The following is a 17,375-nucleotide window of genomic DNA, read 5'->3' on the forward strand; positions in this document are numbered from 1 at the left end:
CTGATCCTGATGATCTTGGAAGGGGTGAGCGTCCTTTATTTCCTGTGCTAAGTAAATTAGCTTTAATGCTGAACAATCACATTAACCTGAAACTAGGAATGTCCCTGCTTGAACTTATTCCGCATTCTCTTAAAACTTAATTTTATTGCTAAAATGGAAGTAGTGAAGAGGGCTCTTTAGATATGCTGGTGGAGCCAGCAGGACAGCAAACAAACTGTGGGCATAAAGAGTTTAAACTAGCTTTCGTGCAAATATGCTATTGTTGAAAGTGACTGCTAAATAAAAATCTCTCTTTGCATGAACTTAGTGTAAAAAATACCTACTGCTTGATAAAGTGCAATTACAGAAGGTTGCCATCTTGAGACTTCAGAAAAACCACGCACTCCTATTCATTTTATTTGGTTTGAATTTTCTTTGACTGGTTGGCTGTGGAGGGAGCACGGTACACCATAGTACGTTGCTATTTGAACTTTTTTTACTTGTCTATTGGTTCTTTCAGAATTAGCCAGAGAGTTTTCTGTAAAACATTAAGCAACGAAGCATCTAAAATCAATTCCCAAATGAGCAAGTTGACACCTTCTTTCACTATTGCATTTGAACAATAAATTTTTTGAAGTTATAATGGTCGTGAAATTAACTGCTTTATGTCTCGAATTGTCTGCCATCATTTCATGACTTCTTTGTTGCTTCAGGTGGACATGAACTAAGCAAAACCACTGGAAATGCTGGTGGAAGAATTGCTTGCGGTAAGGAAGTTACTTATTGTGACTCTTTTATGTCATTGAAATATATGCATGCAAAAGGGTTTACATTTACAATGCTTAAACCCAATGTAATAATGGTATTTCACATGAAAAAACTTGTATTTGCTGCCACTGCCATTACCAGAGTCAGTTATTTGTATCTTTCTCAAAGAGGGCCCAAGGCTAAACACAACATCAGTTCTCTGCAAGTATCTTAAATCTAAAGTTGCTTTTATATCGAGTCATTGGCTGGAATCTCCAGAAAGATGATAAAGATTTAAGCTTCTTCCTTATGTTTGTATGTCTACTTTTTCCCCGACCGTGTTTATGGCTTATAATTGATAGACAGCTAAAGAATGTGAATAGAGCATAGGGCAACTACATTGAATGCATACTTATGGTTCCGACAATGTTTTGCAGGTATCATTGGTCTTCAGGGCTGAATACACCTGTTGGTGCACTCTCTTCTGTAATAGCCTTTTCCTCTTTCTATTCACGAGAACACTGTTATCATTTGCTACCTTGAGGGTTCTTAATAAGGGCATGTTGGAGCGGACAACGGGTGTTTCCGTGTGTAATTTTAACGTTTAACACTATCTTTTTAAATCCAATGGTGTACTCAGATGTCTTTTGTTGTTCTGTGATTGAGCTCCAACGCGGTTGAAGTAAATGTGTTTCATGTGAAATTTATCCGTTCTTTCTATAGTTTAAAGGTCGAATCGGATTAAATTTATTGTGGCTATCCCAATCATTGGAACCTAACGGAATGTGAGTTTTGTCGAAAACTCGTATAAACATGGTGGGGTGGTAGTGTTAAAAAGTTCTTGCTTTCTCCTATGTTACACTGCTCCTGTATGTCTGGCTTATGTTTCACTTGAAAATGCTTGAGATTCATGTTCAATGAAGAGGTTGTATGTGCACATTGGTTAGGTATTTAAAAGATTATTGTTGTCTTGATTTATTAAGTATAATACAATGAGTAAATTTCAGCCATCTCTCTTCAGGTTTTGACATAACTATAAATATTTTTTATTATTTGAAAAATTATAATTATATTTTTTTTACTTTGTATGAAATTCTTTAATTATTGGATGGAGATCTAGAATTGTCGATTTTGTTTCTGTTTATGCTTTTTTGAAGAAAAATACAAATATTGTGAATATATTGGACTATGCGATTGGAAAAGTTTTAAACAAATTTGACTAGTTGTTAAATGGTTTTTAAAATTATGGAGTATAAGTAACTTTTTAATTAATGATAGAGTCTTTATAATTATATCAAACATTAAGAGAGTTTGTTATAAAATGCTTGATAAATTAGTTTTTTTTAATTTAATAAAGGTGAAATGTAATTCTAAAAATAATGAAATATATAGTAGCTCAGTTCGATCTTATGAAACAGGAAAGGAGGAACAACATAGTTATACTCATTACATTACATGTCCCAAATCTAACTCCGTGTTGGTAATATTCAAAAAATAATTTTTTATATATAAGACGCATAATAAACACATATATTCTATTATATTTTAATATTTTCAGTATCAATATGAATATTCTATTTATTATTTATTTTAAAAAATCAAGTTACTGTTCATTGGTAGGATTACTCTCTTACTAAACTTGAATTACACCCGGATGGATGTATTGTTGTGTCGGGAGTAAATTTTTCGTTCCATCTCTAAGTCAAAAAATCACGACCACATCACTTTGAATTAATCGATGAAAAATACTTTATTATTATTATTAGTTATTAATACATGATATTTATATATAATTAACAATTATTATTGATATCTCACCAACCACCACCAGGTCCACCACCACCTGCACCCCTCTCCCCCCGACCCCATCCACCCACCAAACCACCCAGGTCCACCATTTCTCTGACCTTCAATCGCGTACCCCTTTATCCAATTCACACACACACACACTACACATACAACACCCGGTCAGAACACACACATAATTCACACACACACACACACTACACATACAACACCCAGTCAAGAACACACACATAATTCACACACTGAAGCCCGACCGCTTCTGCTATAAACTGGAAGCGAATAAATCACCACCCACAACGCATGAATTTTGTAAGCATCCCGAAAATGCATTTTTTTTTCTCCCTCTTTGTTTTTCGCCTTGATTTTTTCTTGAATATTTTTGGGTAAAGTTAGTTCCTTTGATTTGTGACCGTTTTGGCTGCTGGTTTGATTCACGCTACGAAAGAGGGGAATTTAATTAAGATTTAAGTCCTATTCAAGTCACATTGGCAGGTTATTTTTTATTGGTTTATATCTTTTATTTTTGTTATTTTTCTTAAAAGAAATTCTAACTTTTTGTCTTGTTTGGTTATTGCTTCCTTGTCTCTTATTATGATGAGCGTCTGTTTGGCTGCTGTGGCATCTCAAGTAGTAAAGTTGTTGAAATCTGTGTTGTTTCCTGCACACTTCCTCTCAGTTCAAGATAAAAACCCATGTCTTATTAGTCTCTTTGTTTTAATTTGAATACTCCTATGTATGAATTTATTTAACATTTGGGATATTCAAGATTGTTTCATTTTTGCATTTGGGATTGCAGGCAGTGGAATCTGGTGTGAAGAGCATGGGGAGTGGGGTAGAGATGAGGAAGAACCAGACTTTGATATGTGCACCACTAATGGCCGACTCGGTGGATCAAGTGGTGGTGTTGATGCACACTGCAAAGTTAAAGGGAGCTGATATCGTGGAAATTAGGTTGGATCACTTGAAGAGCTTTAATGGTCGTGCCGATATTGAGAAGTTAATTAGAGAGTGCCCGTTGCCCACTCTCTTTACTTACAGGTTGATAATCAGCTCAGTTGTGAAGTTATAAGTTTTCAGTTAAAATATTTATAGGGTTTATTATGTTTCGTTTGAGTTATTCTGTTATTATGTCTATTCTTTCTGGAAATGTTCTCTTGGTAGATAAATTGTTCTCAAGGTATGAAATGTGTAATATGTCTCATAGAGACGTGAAAAGGGTGATTGAACTACAGCCAATCAATGTGAATCAAAAGGAAATGAAAGATTATTGAGTGGAGCATCACAGTAGGTTGGTGTGATAATAATGTTATGCAAAATGCCTAAATATCTCAACTTGATTTGTTGTTCGTAGATGATCAGGGTATAGTGACTATAAGCAACTACTGCATTAGCCAGAATAAATTTACACTACTATAGGTGGTTTCTATAAAGACTTGCAAAGCATGACCTCCTTTCCGCCACATAGTTCAGTTTTTGAAATTTATGTACATTGGATCTATTTGTCGTAAGCAATTTAATTACCTAACAGAGTTGTACTTCATGGACACTGGAACATTTTAATTTGGGATACTTATTTCGTGATTTTCTACTAGACCTATTTGGGAAGGTGGTCAGTACGATGGTGATGAAAATAGTCGCTTCAATGCACTTCGACTAGCCATGGAGTTGGGAGCTGATCACATTGACATTGAGCTCAAGGTACATTCTCGTCCTGAATTTTTACAATTAGAGACCCAAATTTTGTTAATTTTGATTCATAGAGTTCCTTAGATGCCGTTCGGACTACTGCAAAGATAAAAATCTATCAGTTGCAGTTCATGCAAAAACTTGAAATTGTATATTGTCTTGGAAGAATTTCAATATTTTCTTGCTTGATTAACCCACCGCTATTCTTGACTCAAAGGATCTATATGCTTTAGTAGTTATGCATAGAGTAAAGCCAGAACGGAGCAACTTCCTCACCACCACATGCATTTTTTCTGTATCAATTGATTATCCTTGTTAATTTAATAGAAAATATGCAGCATGAATCTCAATTGATATATTATCCCAAATTTCAGATTATTTTTCTGGCCCTTGCTTATCATGTTCTATATAATTTATACATAGTATCTTATACTTGACTACTTCCTTGAAGGCTGCTCATGAATTCAACAATTTTATTCGTGGAAACAAGCCCGAAAAGTGCAAAGTTATAGTTTCTTCACACAATTATGACAATACTCCTTCGGCTGAGGATCTGGGAAACCTTGTTGCCAGAATACAAGCAGCTGGAGCAGACATAGTTAAATTTGCTACAACAGCATTAGACATCACAGATGTAGTGAGAGTTTTTCAGATAATGGTTCATTCCCAAGTAAGTGTCTAAGCTGTGCAACAATTTTCTGGCCAATTATTTTCCTGAATGCCCCTTTGACAGTTTTCTGCATGCCCGCTTCTCGGACGAAATGATTCTGCTTTATCAGAAGACTTTAAATAATGCTGTGGACTTTATTTCCTAAAATCATAATTATGCTATGAATGCGAAAACCAGTGTGCTATATGTAAAATCAAGGTTCAGGATAAAAGAGGGCCATTCAGGGTTTTGTTATTTAACAGCACGTGTTTTTTTTTCTTGAATTTTAACCACATTAAATGTGTTCCCTTTCCTTGCTGTTCCTCCCTCTGAGATGTTGACTCAATCATAGATAGCACATTATATGCCTTGCACTGTCTTATTTCTGTATTTGTCTTCTATTCAGTAGTTTTATGCTTGCAATTCCTTGTTTGTTGTTTCGAGTTGATTGAATCTGTGGATACAATAAAGTGCTTTAGGTATTACAGCTTCTCAGTCTTTTATTGTAAAGTATATTAATCTTCAGATACCAATTATTGCCATGGTTATGGGAGAGAGAGGATTGATATCGAGGATACTATGTCCTAAATTTGGTGGATACCTCACATTCGGTACTCTGGAACCAGGGAAGGTGTCTGCTCCTGGGCAGCCGACAATTGACGAGTTGGTTAACATTTTCAATCTTAGATTGATTGATACTGATACAAGGGTATTTGGTATCATTGGGAAGCCAGTCAGTCACAGTAAATCACCCAAATTATACAATGCAGCTTTCAAAGCAGCTGGCTTCAATGGAGTATATGTACATTTGTTGGTCGATGACGTTCCAAAATTCTTTGAGACCTATTCCTCCACAGATTTTTCTGGTTTCAGGTGAATTCTTTGTCATGCTTTCCATTTGCTTTATGCTTCTTGTAAAGCTTTTGTGTCATATTACCTGGATTTTTGCCTTGCATTCTATTTTACCCTACGGAAGTAAGTTTGATGATTGTTTGACTGTTACAGCATTACCATTCCTCATAAGGAAGTGGCTCTTGCCCTTTGTGATGAAGTTGATCCCACTGCCAAGGTAGCTCGGTCACATCCATCTAGCCTAATTAATGATGCTACTCAGTGTTATCACATTCATGTTGCATCTAAAATTATTTCTTGAATATTACCAGGCAATAGGGGCGGTAAATTGCGTCATCAGGCGACCAACTGATGGACATCTGTTCGGTTGTAATACTGACTACATTGGTGCAATTTCTGCAATTGAAGATGGCCTACTAGGTTTATTCTATGATTTTTTGGATCAATCATAGCGACCTCCCTTCGTAACTATACCCTTTTTCTTTTTAAATTACAAGAACCTTCCTCTGAGTTTTCTCCTTTAAAAAGCCCTAGGGAATAGAACATTAACATCCATTAAATTTCTAAACAAAGGGAATGAGATGGCTTGTAAATGTTGTAAATTGAATGGTAGAATTCTAATAATTTCAAAAGGAGAAGGGGTATAATCAGTGATTACACTTAAGTCCCAGGGAGGTCATTGAAATTAAGCCTAATTTGTTTAGTTTACTGCATCCCTCCTTGAAATTGACGTTCTAGAGTCTGTACCATTTTGCTTCTACAGGTTCACATCATGGACCCACTGGTGCTGGGTCACCCTTGGCTGGTAAACTGTTTGTTGTCATTGGTGCTGGTGGTGCAGGAAAGGCACTTGCTTATGGCGCAAAAAGAAAGGGAGCAAAAGTTGTGATTGCTAACCGTACCTATGGTAAGATGCTTGTTTCATCTCGTAGCCTGAACATTTTATCATATTTTATAGACGTTAACTGATAATGGAATGTGGAGTAAAAATCTTATGTTGTTCATCTTTTTACCCTTCTCTTTCCGCAAGATCGAGCTAGAGAACTTGCTGAGATTGTTGGAGGGCAGGCTTTGTCTCTTGCTGAGCTAGGTGATTTCCATCCAGAGTCCGGAATGATACTTGCAAACACAACTTCTATTGGGATGCAACCGAAGGTTGAAGAGACGCCTGTTCCCAAGGTTATTATGCCTATATTCTTTCATCATATCTCTATGTCGTTCCTTCCACCTCAACTGCTTCAGTTTTCCACCTTGAAAATAGAATTCTTGCCTGTCCATAAATTTGGGCCTCTTCGACATAGTATTTTTCTGCCATGAAATCCAAAAATTAGGACTATAAACATGTTGACCACCAAAAAAAAAAAAAAAAAAGAAGAAAAGAAAAGAGTGTCCCAACTTGGTTTGAATTTCTTAGCTAGTTTGAGTTGTTCAGGACTTTTGGTTATCAGTTGAGTCGATCTCGAGCAGGTTGCATTTCTTGCGTATATTTTACTATACGTTAACTGATTGATAAAGCTTGAGTTGAGCTGAAAACACGTGGTTGAGCTTGGTTTGTTACACTTGACGAACTAAGATCATATCGAGTTGAGTATCAAATGGGCATGATTGAATTTTTTAACCAATAATCTGAACATGTTCTCATCCCGCTGAAATACGCCTTAGAATTCTTGAATGCCTGTTGCTTCACCTACTCTTTTAGGACCTTGTCCGTCTCAAAATTCTCTTTTCCTCCTTTTTCTTTTTCGCCTTATGTTATTTTCTGATTTTGGTAATATGACTTGAGGTGAACTGCTCAAACTTACTCTATTTGATTTGAAAAACTTCTGAACAGTCTAACTCCAAGACTTTCCTCTGATTTTACGGTAATATTAGAAAACATAAGTCCATCATCTGGTCTTGCAGGAAGCCTTGAGACATTACAAGCTCGTTTTTGATGCTGTTTACACTCCCAAAATCACCCGACTCTTGCGGGAAGCTGAAGAAATGGGAGCCAAAATCGTCACAGGAGTCGAGATGTTCATCGGACAGGCATACGAACAATATGAAAGGTTTACTGGTTTGCCAGGTAAAGTAGAACTCAAACAAAACATCTACCGCATTCGCAGCTACTGCGAGTGTTTTATTTCGTTTGGCTGATTATCCTTCATCTTATTACAGCTCCGAAGCAACTATTTAAGGACATTGTGAATTGACGACAAGGCTTCCTTTGCTCCTCCTGTTAATTATTCCACATCGAGAGCAAATCATTTCTTTGGAGGCTCACAAATTCAATGATTTTCCTCCAAGAGACTATACGTCGGTCGTCTAATGTAATGTATCCGGTCGGAACTGAATTTGTCGATCGACTTCAAGTAAGGCTCTTTTTGTTGTATCATCATTCTTTTTGTTCTTCCACCCACGGAACATGGATTGTAACATGAACATTAGTGATTATATCATGAGCTTTGGTTTTGAGTATGAAACATCATACTTGAGTTTAATTTGATTGTCCATGGAATCGAGTTCGAATTGAGTCAAATACGAATTGAGTCGGAGTTATTTGATGTTTTTATTTAATTTATTTTTTTTATATCAATTTGCCATCTCAATTTTGTAAAATTTGTATTTGGTATGTTTGTTTTTTTGGCGATTTTTCTGCTAGAAAAACATTAGAAGCAGTGTATGTCTCAAAAATATCATATCATAGTCCTTACATATCACATGTGCACTTAGTTTGCCCAATTTAAAATTTTTATTTTTTTAATTAAATAATATCAATTTAAATTTAGTAATTTAATATAATTTTTTTATCTAAAATAAATTATATAATACAAAAAATACATTCAATTAAAATTTTATTTCTCAATAAGTAATATTCGTTTAGATTTAAATACTTTATTATAATTTTTAATGTCAAATTAATTGTATAAGACAAAGTATACACTCAACTAAGTTTTTATTTTATTTTTAAGTAATAGCATTTTAAATTTAGTAATTTAAATTGAGAGATATATATTGAGAGATAATGATAGTAGAAAGTATTAAAATAAAAATAAAATAATTTTGATAACCAAATATGAAAATTAAGGGTAAAATTGCCATTACATAAAAAGATAATAGAAAAAATAAATAAAAAAATATGAATTGGGTACTAAAGTGATATTCATTGTAAAACTTGGGTACTAATCAAGTCATTTGTAATTACTCATGTACCAAAATGATATTAATGGAGAAATTCGAGTACTAATTGAGTTAAATTTGATTTGAATTGCTGAATTATAATTACTTTTCTATATTATAATTAAAAAAAATACTTTTTTCTAGTAAAGAAATAATTTGATAATATGGCATGAGGGTAATTTTATTCGAATAATTAGTTTAGGAGATAAGTGTTATATTTTATTAGTTTAGGGGCTGAAACGAGATTTGACGCATAATTTAGGAGGTAAATTGTATTTAATCCTTATTTATATACGAATCATGTGGGCATTTTTGACATTTAATTATCTAAGCTAGTCCAATATTAATATCGGGCCGCAATTGTTCGTAGTAAATAGTTACTAAATGGGCTGGACTTGAATTTGGGCTTTGAGTTGGGCTTGGGAAATTGTATACCCAAATCAAACGTAGCAAAAATGGGCTAACTGGGCTTCTGAATGGATAGTCCGACCCGATCCATTGACATTTAGGGTTCGTTTTTCCCTCCAAAATGGTAAACTGAGTGCTCCACTCCACCCCTATTTTCCCTCCAATTCCATTTCTGCCCCAGCCCTAACTTGCGCACCTCACGTGACTCTCTGCTTCATTCGATCAGTCTTACGACCAGAACCAGTCACTCCCTGCTTCTACTGAATCCTGTAATTTTTTCTCTTTTGATTTTCAGTTTTTCTTTTAGTATTTTTTGGAATTATGAATTCGTGCTCTTTTTTTTTCTGTATAATAAATTTGTGAGTTTTCTGGATTTGCAGATGAATTGAAATGGGTCCTCTTGAAGATGAAGGAAATCGCAGCGGTGATGATTCAAGAAACGACAATTTGGGTGCAGATTTGAGCGACATGGCAACCCAGCAAATCGACAGTCAATTTTCTCCCGGTAATTTATTTTCCCCTTTATGGGTTACTAAGTGATAAAATTAGTCGTACGCTGTTTTATAATTATAACAGTACTGGAAATGATTAAATTGTTGGGTTCTGATTTTTAATAACTAGGAGTTTTTATTCTTTCTCAGTAAAGTTAGGTTTCTTGGTAATAAAGATTTATGTTTCTTCGACAAAGATTATGTTTTCAATATTGCGAAATCACCCTGCAATGAGCGTTTCATTATTCAAATTTTCTTTTGTGTACTTTTCACTTTGTGTTGATCTGATGGTGAATAATGTGTTAGGGTCAGTAAGTTAAATTGCCAGACGACAAATGCTTATTTAGTAAATTTGGTAACTTAATTAGTAAAATTTGCATCTATTTTTGTAAAAGAAGATTTCTTGTTAGTGCTTGGAAACTTGTAGTGTTTAGTGGTCTGAGGTTTATGGTTACCAAGTTGAAGTTTTGTGATCAAGTGGAAAACCTGCTTGTTATTTAGCTTTTGCAGTACAATTTTAATGAATATGTGATCGATATTTGATATATGTATGGTTGCATTTATGTTCATAATCAAATTTCAAAATGTTTTCTGTCTACTAGTGCTTGATATGAGTAATAGTATAATCTTCTCTTGGCATAAATTTGTCTTCAAGATAAGCAATTCTGAATCAGTTTTCTGCTGCCTTTGCCTTTGATCTAGCAGTTTGCTTAAAGAACTCTAGTGTTCGTTCACTAACAAATTTTTAGCTGAATAAAAGTTGTTGAGGGATGCAGGCAAAAGTGTTTTGTCGGTTATTTTTCTTTAAAAACTAAGATGGGCCTTTTCTTGTTTCTGTAATATGTCAGGTGGCATTTCTGAAAGTGATGGAGCTGGTGATTTTCTACATCTTATGAATACAGTGCCTGTCGCTGATGCTTGTCTATTGGAAGATGCATTTGAAACTCAATTTGTGGATCTTGCTGGTGAAACTCAAGTCTTGGATGATCTTGAGTTTTTAAACGAGTTCACTGCTGAAGTTGGCGGTGTGAGCAAATGTGGAGGAACATATGAAACCCAGGCTTTGTGTGACACCCAATTATTGTCACAGGATGACTCTGTGAAAATTGATTGCAGTATTTCAGTTGGATTGAAGAGCACAATGGACAATTATATTCCCGTACAAGTTGATAATAGTTCTGGAACACCATCTGAGACATACAGTAATGAAGGGCATCGATCAGGTCAATTCTGTTTCTACAATGTCTACCTTTTGGTTATTGATTTAATTTTCTATTTCCCATAGTTTATAGCTGTAATTCTAGCATAATATCTGATATCGATTCTTTAAGATAATTTTGGCAATACCATATCTGTCTCGTTCATTTAAGTATTTAATTGATTCAGCCAAGTCTTGCCCTATGGATAAGGATCTTTAAGAAGAGTGTACACTGTTCTTATTTCTTGATTACAAAATTTTTGAGATTATAGAAGTATTCGTTCTTATTTTGTGGTGATGTTACTAGTTCATCCTTTAGTACTCAAACAAGAGGGTGTTTTTTGGTGTGTGACAAAGACAAGCACATGTAACTCAGTGCTTGGTTCTTAAGAGTGTTTAGTTTCTTGATGAGCTTTTCTTTTCTCTTGGAAATTTATTTCTGTTTTAGGATTGCTCAATCAGAAAAATATAGGCTTCTGTGGATGGCAACTTTGTTCCTTTTGTTGATCTGGCCATGATAATGTATTGTTTCAGGATCCATCTGCAGAGGATTTACTTCAATCCGTGCTGCATCAACTAGGGCCTCAGGTTTGGCAGCCCGTGCCAAAGGAGCTAACCACAATTTGTGTACCACTAGTAGTGACAAATCTTCTCTAGAACAACAAACACGTGAACAAGATGGTTCATCTGTTGTTGGCTATATGTCAAAGTCTGGCAGGGAAAATGACCAGGAATGTAGTGAGAATGAGTATGGTGAAGACACTGAGGAACTAAGGAATTCAATGAAGGTTGGTTGTACAGCTGTGAGGAAGCTTTTTGAAGAGGATGAAGTTGCTGAAGTTGATCAATCAGAAGCTGGCATTAACAAGACAGATGATAATGGCATTAACCAGACAGATGATAATCTTAACAAACCTGATGCTTCTGAAAATTGCTTGGCAGGGTTGAGCTATGCCAATTCTCAGGAACCAGGAGAGTTATCACAAGCCTATGCACTTGAGGTTGTGGACAGGTTTCTTGATCTTAATGTCATGGAATATGATGAAGGGTTTGGCTCAAGAGTCCACCATGCAGGAAAATCAAATGTTGTCTCTGCTGCAAAAGGTTCTCGAGATCTGGCCAAAAGTTCTATCCTCAAAAGCACAGATGTAGAATGTGGAATTTATGATTGGGATGATACTCGTGAAGATGATGGTGGGGGAGACTTTTTCTTGAAGAAGAAACAACTTTTCTTTGACAAGGAAAGTCCAAAAAAGAGATGCCTTACCGAACCGAGGAAACCTAGGTATACTGACGTTAGAGGTGGTAAGGCTGGTCGAAATAATGGAGATGGAAAAGATCAAAAGGACGCCAAGAATAAATTAGGGGATTCAGTTTACTCAGATTCAGGGTTGATGATGCATAAACTGAGAGCAAAAAGAAAATCTCTTTATTGTGGAGAAGAGGCAGTCAACAAGGATCTTAGAAAGGATTTTGATGAACAGTTAAAGGTGGTGTCTGGCCCCCAATTGGCAGATAATTATTCAAACAAGGACGTTCAAGATATAGGAAATATAGGTCCTGATACGCAGATTGCTGCTGAAGCCATGGAGACTCTGTGTTTTGAATTACACTTGGCTGATGGTTCTAGTAATGGTCCTAATAAAGGTGCTGTTGGCACAGCAAAACCTACCAGGAAAAATCGAATGAGGAATAGAAATGTGCACTCAGAACAATGCAGAAAAACAACATATCCGGCTAGTGTTAGAGTTACTAGACAAGCCAAACAGATAAAAAGGACCAGCGTTGACGCAAGTAACGGATCCTCTCTTTCACCAAAACGGTCCAAAAAAATTAGGAAGGGACATGAAACTGTGCTAAGGGAGGCAGAACAAAGGACGATTTCCGATGTGAATGATTTCTCATATCATGGAACAGAATCAACTGATCAAACTTCTGAAAAGAAGTCTCAGTTGGAGGAGCAGCTTTCAAATTCGGTTCCCGTGGCTCATCGGACTAGGAAATACACGGAATTAAATGGTTCAAAAGCAGCTGCTAATTCATTTGATGCTGCGGAGGAGATAAATGATCTGATAAGCACTCGTGTCGTGAGAAAAAGGAGAACAGCTGTCAAAGATAAAAATGCTGAAATGGTCACCAGGGAGAAAATTAAAATGGTTGGATCAACCGGGTCTAAAAGTTTGGATAGAACATGTGTTGGTACACTTAGTGCTGCAAATATCGACAGGACATATAATCTACGAGGAAAAAGATCCCAACAAGAAAAATTGTTTGAGCATAAAGCCAACACACAAAATCATGGAAGGTTAAAAAGATCAAGGGAGGTCGCTGCAAGTACTGTAAATCCTGGCAGTAGTCATTTGAATCAGTTACATAATGGTTCAGCGTTGTCTTCCTTAGATACACAGTCCGGAGGAATGCTCTTACACCAAACTATTGTCAATGGAAGTTCGAGGAATGATTCTGCTGAACATGATTCTAATTGCATGGATGCAAAAGCAAGTTTACATGATGCGGCTGGCACCAGCACATCTAAGCAGCATGATGAGAAAACTGATGATGAGACATCTGCTGAAGGCGCAGAAACAAATGGCAAAGCAGAAGCATCACCAAGAGAAAGATGCGGAATTTCCTCGTCAGCTTGTGTTACACCTGCCACTTGTACAACACCAATAAACAATGTATCTCCTATCTGCATGGGTGATGAATATCACAAACAGTCTTGCAGGAAGAGCCTATCCAGGTTTTCTCTTATCAGAGAAATTAACAACTTGGTAACTGGCTCACCAGGACCATATAGCACAATGAAAGACTCAAGAAAGAGGAAAGATATCACAAACATCAAAGTGTTGTTTAGTCAACACCTGGATGTGGATGTTACCAAGCTGCAGAAAAGGGTATCTTATTTTGTTTGCTTGCTCATTTGTGCAACTTAAATACGTTGAGTTGCAGATTATTTAGTTATATTTTTTCTTACAGATATTGGCTCGGCTGGGCGGTGCGGTTGCGTCCTCTATGGCAGATGCCACACATTTTGTGGCTGATGAGTTTGTACGCACTAGGAATATGCTAGAAGCAATTGCCTATGGGAAACCGGTGGTTACTCACTTATGGCTTGAAAGTTGTGGACAAGCTAGTTGTCTTATCGATGAGAAAAATTACATACTTAGAGATGCAAGGAAGGAAAGGGAGTATGGCTTCTCTTTGCCAGGTTCTCTCTCAAGAGCATGTCAGCATCCTCTTTTACAGGTAAATATCAGATTGTTTAGAAATGAGATTCTTTAACTTCACAATTCTCTCACAAATCTTAGTGCAGGGACAAAAAGTATTGGTCACCCCAAACACTAAGCCTGGTAAGGACATTCTAGCAAATTTGGTCAAGGCGGTTGGTGGTTTGGTAAGTACTTTCCTGGAGTTTTTCCTTGAATGCTCAATTGAAATTGATTGTCAAGTGATTGATGATTCTCTCTTCTATGCATGATCACTTAATCACTTATCTCCGTTTAGCTTTTGAGTTATTCACCTCTTTCTTTTCTTCACTCCTTGCTGGTGATGGAATGAGAGATGGATTTACTCCTGGTAAAACTGAAAGAGCCTTAAGTTATGTCTCCCTTTGAGAACTTACATTTGGAACTTGTTTTAGCTTCTGCATTGTGTATGAACTACGTGGCAATATAGAAAATATAAATGTTTTCTTCGCGACTCTGAGTTGCTAAGCACCCATTTTCTGGAGGCCATTTTCATGTAAAGTGTCGATACCATTGCTGGAGGTGCTCTGTTCTTAAAACTTGTGTATCATCATTCTTCAGCGAATTTCCTGAAATTCTTGGATGCTTATCATTGGAGCAGCTGGTCTTTGTTTTCTCATCAGGGGCTAGCTTTTAGTTGCTTGCAACTTCTTTTTGGTGGTTGTTCTAATAGGACTAGCCTACAACATTAGTTCCATTACTGTATAGTTTATGGATTGCTGTTTTCTCCTTAACTTTTCTCTTCAATGATTTGCTCTGTTCTTTTATGTTTATTGTTTCTCTTCTTTTTTCTTTAATTATTATTTGTTGGCGGTCGGTATGGGGAGCTCAGTTTCTGCTTGTTTTTGGTGAGAGCTGCCTGTGGTTTGTTTTAATGCATTTTGCAATGTAAGGCTATTAAGCAAATGATTTCCCTCCTTGGATTAATTTTCAGATCGTTCCTGTCACAAGTTGCAATAACTCCCTGTAAATTCTATTTAACTGTGAGCTTGTTCATATGCATATAGCATGTGTAATTGGTCTTATTTCGTTTTGACTTTAATGAACACAATGTTAGGAGCTGTACTAAAGTTTCAGTCTATGTTTTTCATCAAAACTGTCTGAATCTCGTACATTGCTCATCAGGCGGTTGAGAGACTTGGCAGATCTGTATTGAAAGATGAAAAACTTCCAGACGATCTTCTGATTCTGTCCTGTGAAGAAGACTATGACATCTGTGTTCCTTTTCTTGAGAAAGGTTGAAATACTCTCCCTTCAAAATCTTACTGTTAGCTAAAACCAAAGAACAAATCTTTTCACCAGCATATATTTGCAGGTGGAGCTGTCTACAGTTCAGAGCTGCTGTTGAATGGAATCGTTAAACAGAAGCTAGAGTATGAAAGGTTCGTGCCCCCCCCCCCCCCCGGCCCCCCCCCCCTTCAATTTTGCTGGGGATGCTGGGGAGTACATAAGATACTGTGTCTATATATAAATGTCTTTAATTCGCTTTCTATTCACAGGCATCGCCTCTTTGCTGACCATGTCAAAAGGACTCGTTCCACAATATGGGTGAAAAAGAAGAACCAATATCTTCCTGTAACGAAATGCAAATAAGTAGGGTGGTATTGTTAATCTATCTGCATCTCCTGTGCCATTGTCAATATGCTGCTGTGTAAGTTATGAAGCCATATGGTCAGTCTTGCAGTTTTACTTGTACATAAGTTGGTTACCCTACTACAGACCACTCCCATCTTCATACTGCCCCTTTTCTGTTCAATCCGTTGTACATGCTTCCTATTCTTCTTTTCTTTTCTTTTCTTTTTTTTTAAAAATATTTTGTTCTATCTTATGTATTAGACATTTATGGTTTTTGTTAAAAGTAATCTATTTACACTCATCAAAACATAAAAGGCTTTCTATTTGGCGTTTCACGCGTAAATATGAGAATATTGTGTCATATCAGTATAAAATGTATGTATTTGTTTAAATAAGTAATGTATTCCTTGTTTGTGGAGTCATTTAAAATTTTTAGTTTAAATTCATTAATCCCAATGGTGGTGTCGATATCAGGAAGCAATGTGTTTATCATCCATGAAATGCAAAGGGAATATAATTCTTGACTTGTGTGCTTATTGTGGTTCTGATTCAATCAATATATTAATATAATTATAAATAAATTATATAATTCACATAAGTGAAATAAATAATTCATAATTTTGAATTTGTTGATTATTCCTCATTATTATTTAGATACTCTGACCCAAAATAATGATTGCGATCACTTTCTTCAATGTTATATTACAAAAAATATTATCAATATATGTAAAAGAATTTACTGTTTCAAGTTTATTTTTCTGAAACCCATAACGTCAGGATTAAATGCAACAAATTTTCCATAAAAAATGTTAAATGGCAAACAAAGTTTGTAAATAAAAATGGTTTAATAAAAGGGCAATAATACGGTCCAGTGTGGGTTGGGAGTCGGTAAACTTCTTCATTTAGAATTTAGTGGTCATATTACCTATTAGCATTTTCTCAGAGGTAAGCTGTAGAGTGTATGTATTACAACTCACTCTTTGAGATTTGCTACAATTATATATATACATATATATTTAAAAAATTATAAATACTTTATTGATTTTAAAGACTGTTTAATAATTAACTTAATTCATTAATTTTGATTAAATATTTATGCAATTATTTTGATGAATTGACAAAAATATCCTTATAGATTATAAATTATAGTTTATTTATTTTTAATTTTTAATATTTTATGGACTAAATGGATAGTTTTTTATAAGTTTTTAAATTTTTTCATTCACCTCATTTAATTTTTTAATATTTGTTATTTTTTTAAAAAATAAAAAATAGTAAAGATGATGTTCATAGTTTTAAACCTCCGTCCAAATTTATATAACTTCATCAAATATCAGAGAAGTATTTATAATTTTTTAAATAATAAAAAAGTATTTATAATTATATTAAATTTAAAAAAAAATATTATAATTTACCTAAATTATAATTAACCCGCATAATATGGAGACAGAGGGAGGTGAGACGGGCCGACACAACGTTGCCCAACGTATGACCAAATGGGCTGTCTTTGGGTTCTGGACGCTTCAGAAACTTACAAGCCCATAATTTTGTTCGATCGGATCTTGGTGCCATTCACC

At 35.4% G+C, this 17,375-nt stretch overlaps 3 protein-coding genes across 8 annotated transcripts in view; all 3 read left to right on the forward strand.

Annotated features, from left to right (window-relative positions):
• Positions 1–1,429, forward strand: part of LOC105156927 (superoxide dismutase [Cu-Zn]-like) — a 3,752-nt gene extending 2,323 nt beyond the window's left edge. The window contains exons 7-9 of the mRNA XM_020693000.1: positions 3–24; positions 693–746; positions 1,164–1,429. Coding sequence (XP_020548659.1) covers positions 3–24; positions 693–746; positions 1,164–1,186 — 99 coding nt within the window. The 3' untranslated portion in view covers positions 1,187–1,429. The remainder of the gene's footprint in view (positions 1–2; positions 25–692; positions 747–1,163) is intronic.
• On the forward strand, positions 2,551–8,257 carry LOC105156928 (bifunctional 3-dehydroquinate dehydratase/shikimate dehydrogenase, chloroplastic). Of its 6 annotated transcripts, XM_020692731.1 has the most exons (12): positions 2,551–2,841; positions 2,978–3,024; positions 3,329–3,570; positions 4,125–4,230; positions 4,670–4,888; positions 5,379–5,740; positions 5,873–5,936; positions 6,031–6,139; positions 6,483–6,626; positions 6,750–6,898; positions 7,622–7,784; positions 7,877–8,257. In XM_020692731.1, exons 3-12 carry the CDS (start codon positions 3,353–3,355, stop codon positions 7,909–7,911), a joined length of 1,569 nt encoding a protein of 522 aa, XP_020548390.1. In that variant the 5' UTR covers positions 2,551–2,841; positions 2,978–3,024; positions 3,329–3,352; the 3' UTR covers positions 7,912–8,257. The 6 variants fall into 6 exon arrangements, with proteins under 6 accessions (XP_020548390.1, XP_011071494.1, XP_011071495.1 ...); XM_011073192.2 differs by lacking the exon at positions 2,978–3,024 and having other exon boundaries at positions 2,552–2,841; XM_011073193.2 differs by lacking the exon at positions 2,978–3,024 and having other exon boundaries at positions 2,553–2,841; positions 5,394–5,740.
• On the forward strand, positions 9,404–15,958 carry LOC105156929. The gene is made up of 9 exons (XM_011073197.2): positions 9,404–9,555; positions 9,667–9,791; positions 10,626–11,000; positions 11,510–13,872; positions 13,955–14,224; positions 14,292–14,372; positions 15,349–15,460; positions 15,539–15,605; positions 15,723–15,958. Exons 2-9 carry the CDS (start codon positions 9,677–9,679, stop codon positions 15,814–15,816), a joined length of 3,477 nt encoding a protein of 1,158 aa, XP_011071499.1. The 5' UTR covers positions 9,404–9,555; positions 9,667–9,676; the 3' UTR covers positions 15,817–15,958.

This window comes from Sesamum indicum, linkage group LG3 (genome assembly GCF_000512975.1).
Source record: "Sesamum indicum cultivar Zhongzhi No. 13 linkage group LG3, S_indicum_v1.0, whole genome shotgun sequence".
Taxonomy (NCBI): domain Eukaryota; kingdom Viridiplantae; phylum Streptophyta; class Magnoliopsida; order Lamiales; family Pedaliaceae; genus Sesamum; species Sesamum indicum.

Excerpts from the sequence above, each read along its gene's own strand:
- LOC105156928 (XM_011073192.2), top strand. Across the intron at positions 4,231-4,669 it reads ACATTGACATTGAGCTCAAG|GCTGCTCATGAATTCAACAA; the intron begins GTACATTCTCGT and ends ACTTCCTTGAAG. Across the intron at positions 5,741-5,872 it reads ACAGATTTTTCTGGTTTCAG|CATTACCATTCCTCATAAGG; the intron begins GTGAATTCTTTG and ends TGACTGTTACAG.
- LOC105156929 (XM_011073197.2), top strand. The coding sequence starts at position 9,677 with ATGGGTCCTCTTGAAGATGAAGGAAATCGCAGCGGTGATGATTCAAGA. Across the intron at positions 9,792-10,625 it reads CGACAGTCAATTTTCTCCCG|GTGGCATTTCTGAAAGTGAT; the intron begins GTAATTTATTTT and ends GTAATATGTCAG. Across the intron at positions 15,461-15,538 it reads TGTTCCTTTTCTTGAGAAAG|GTGGAGCTGTCTACAGTTCA; the intron begins GTTGAAATACTC and ends ATATATTTGCAG.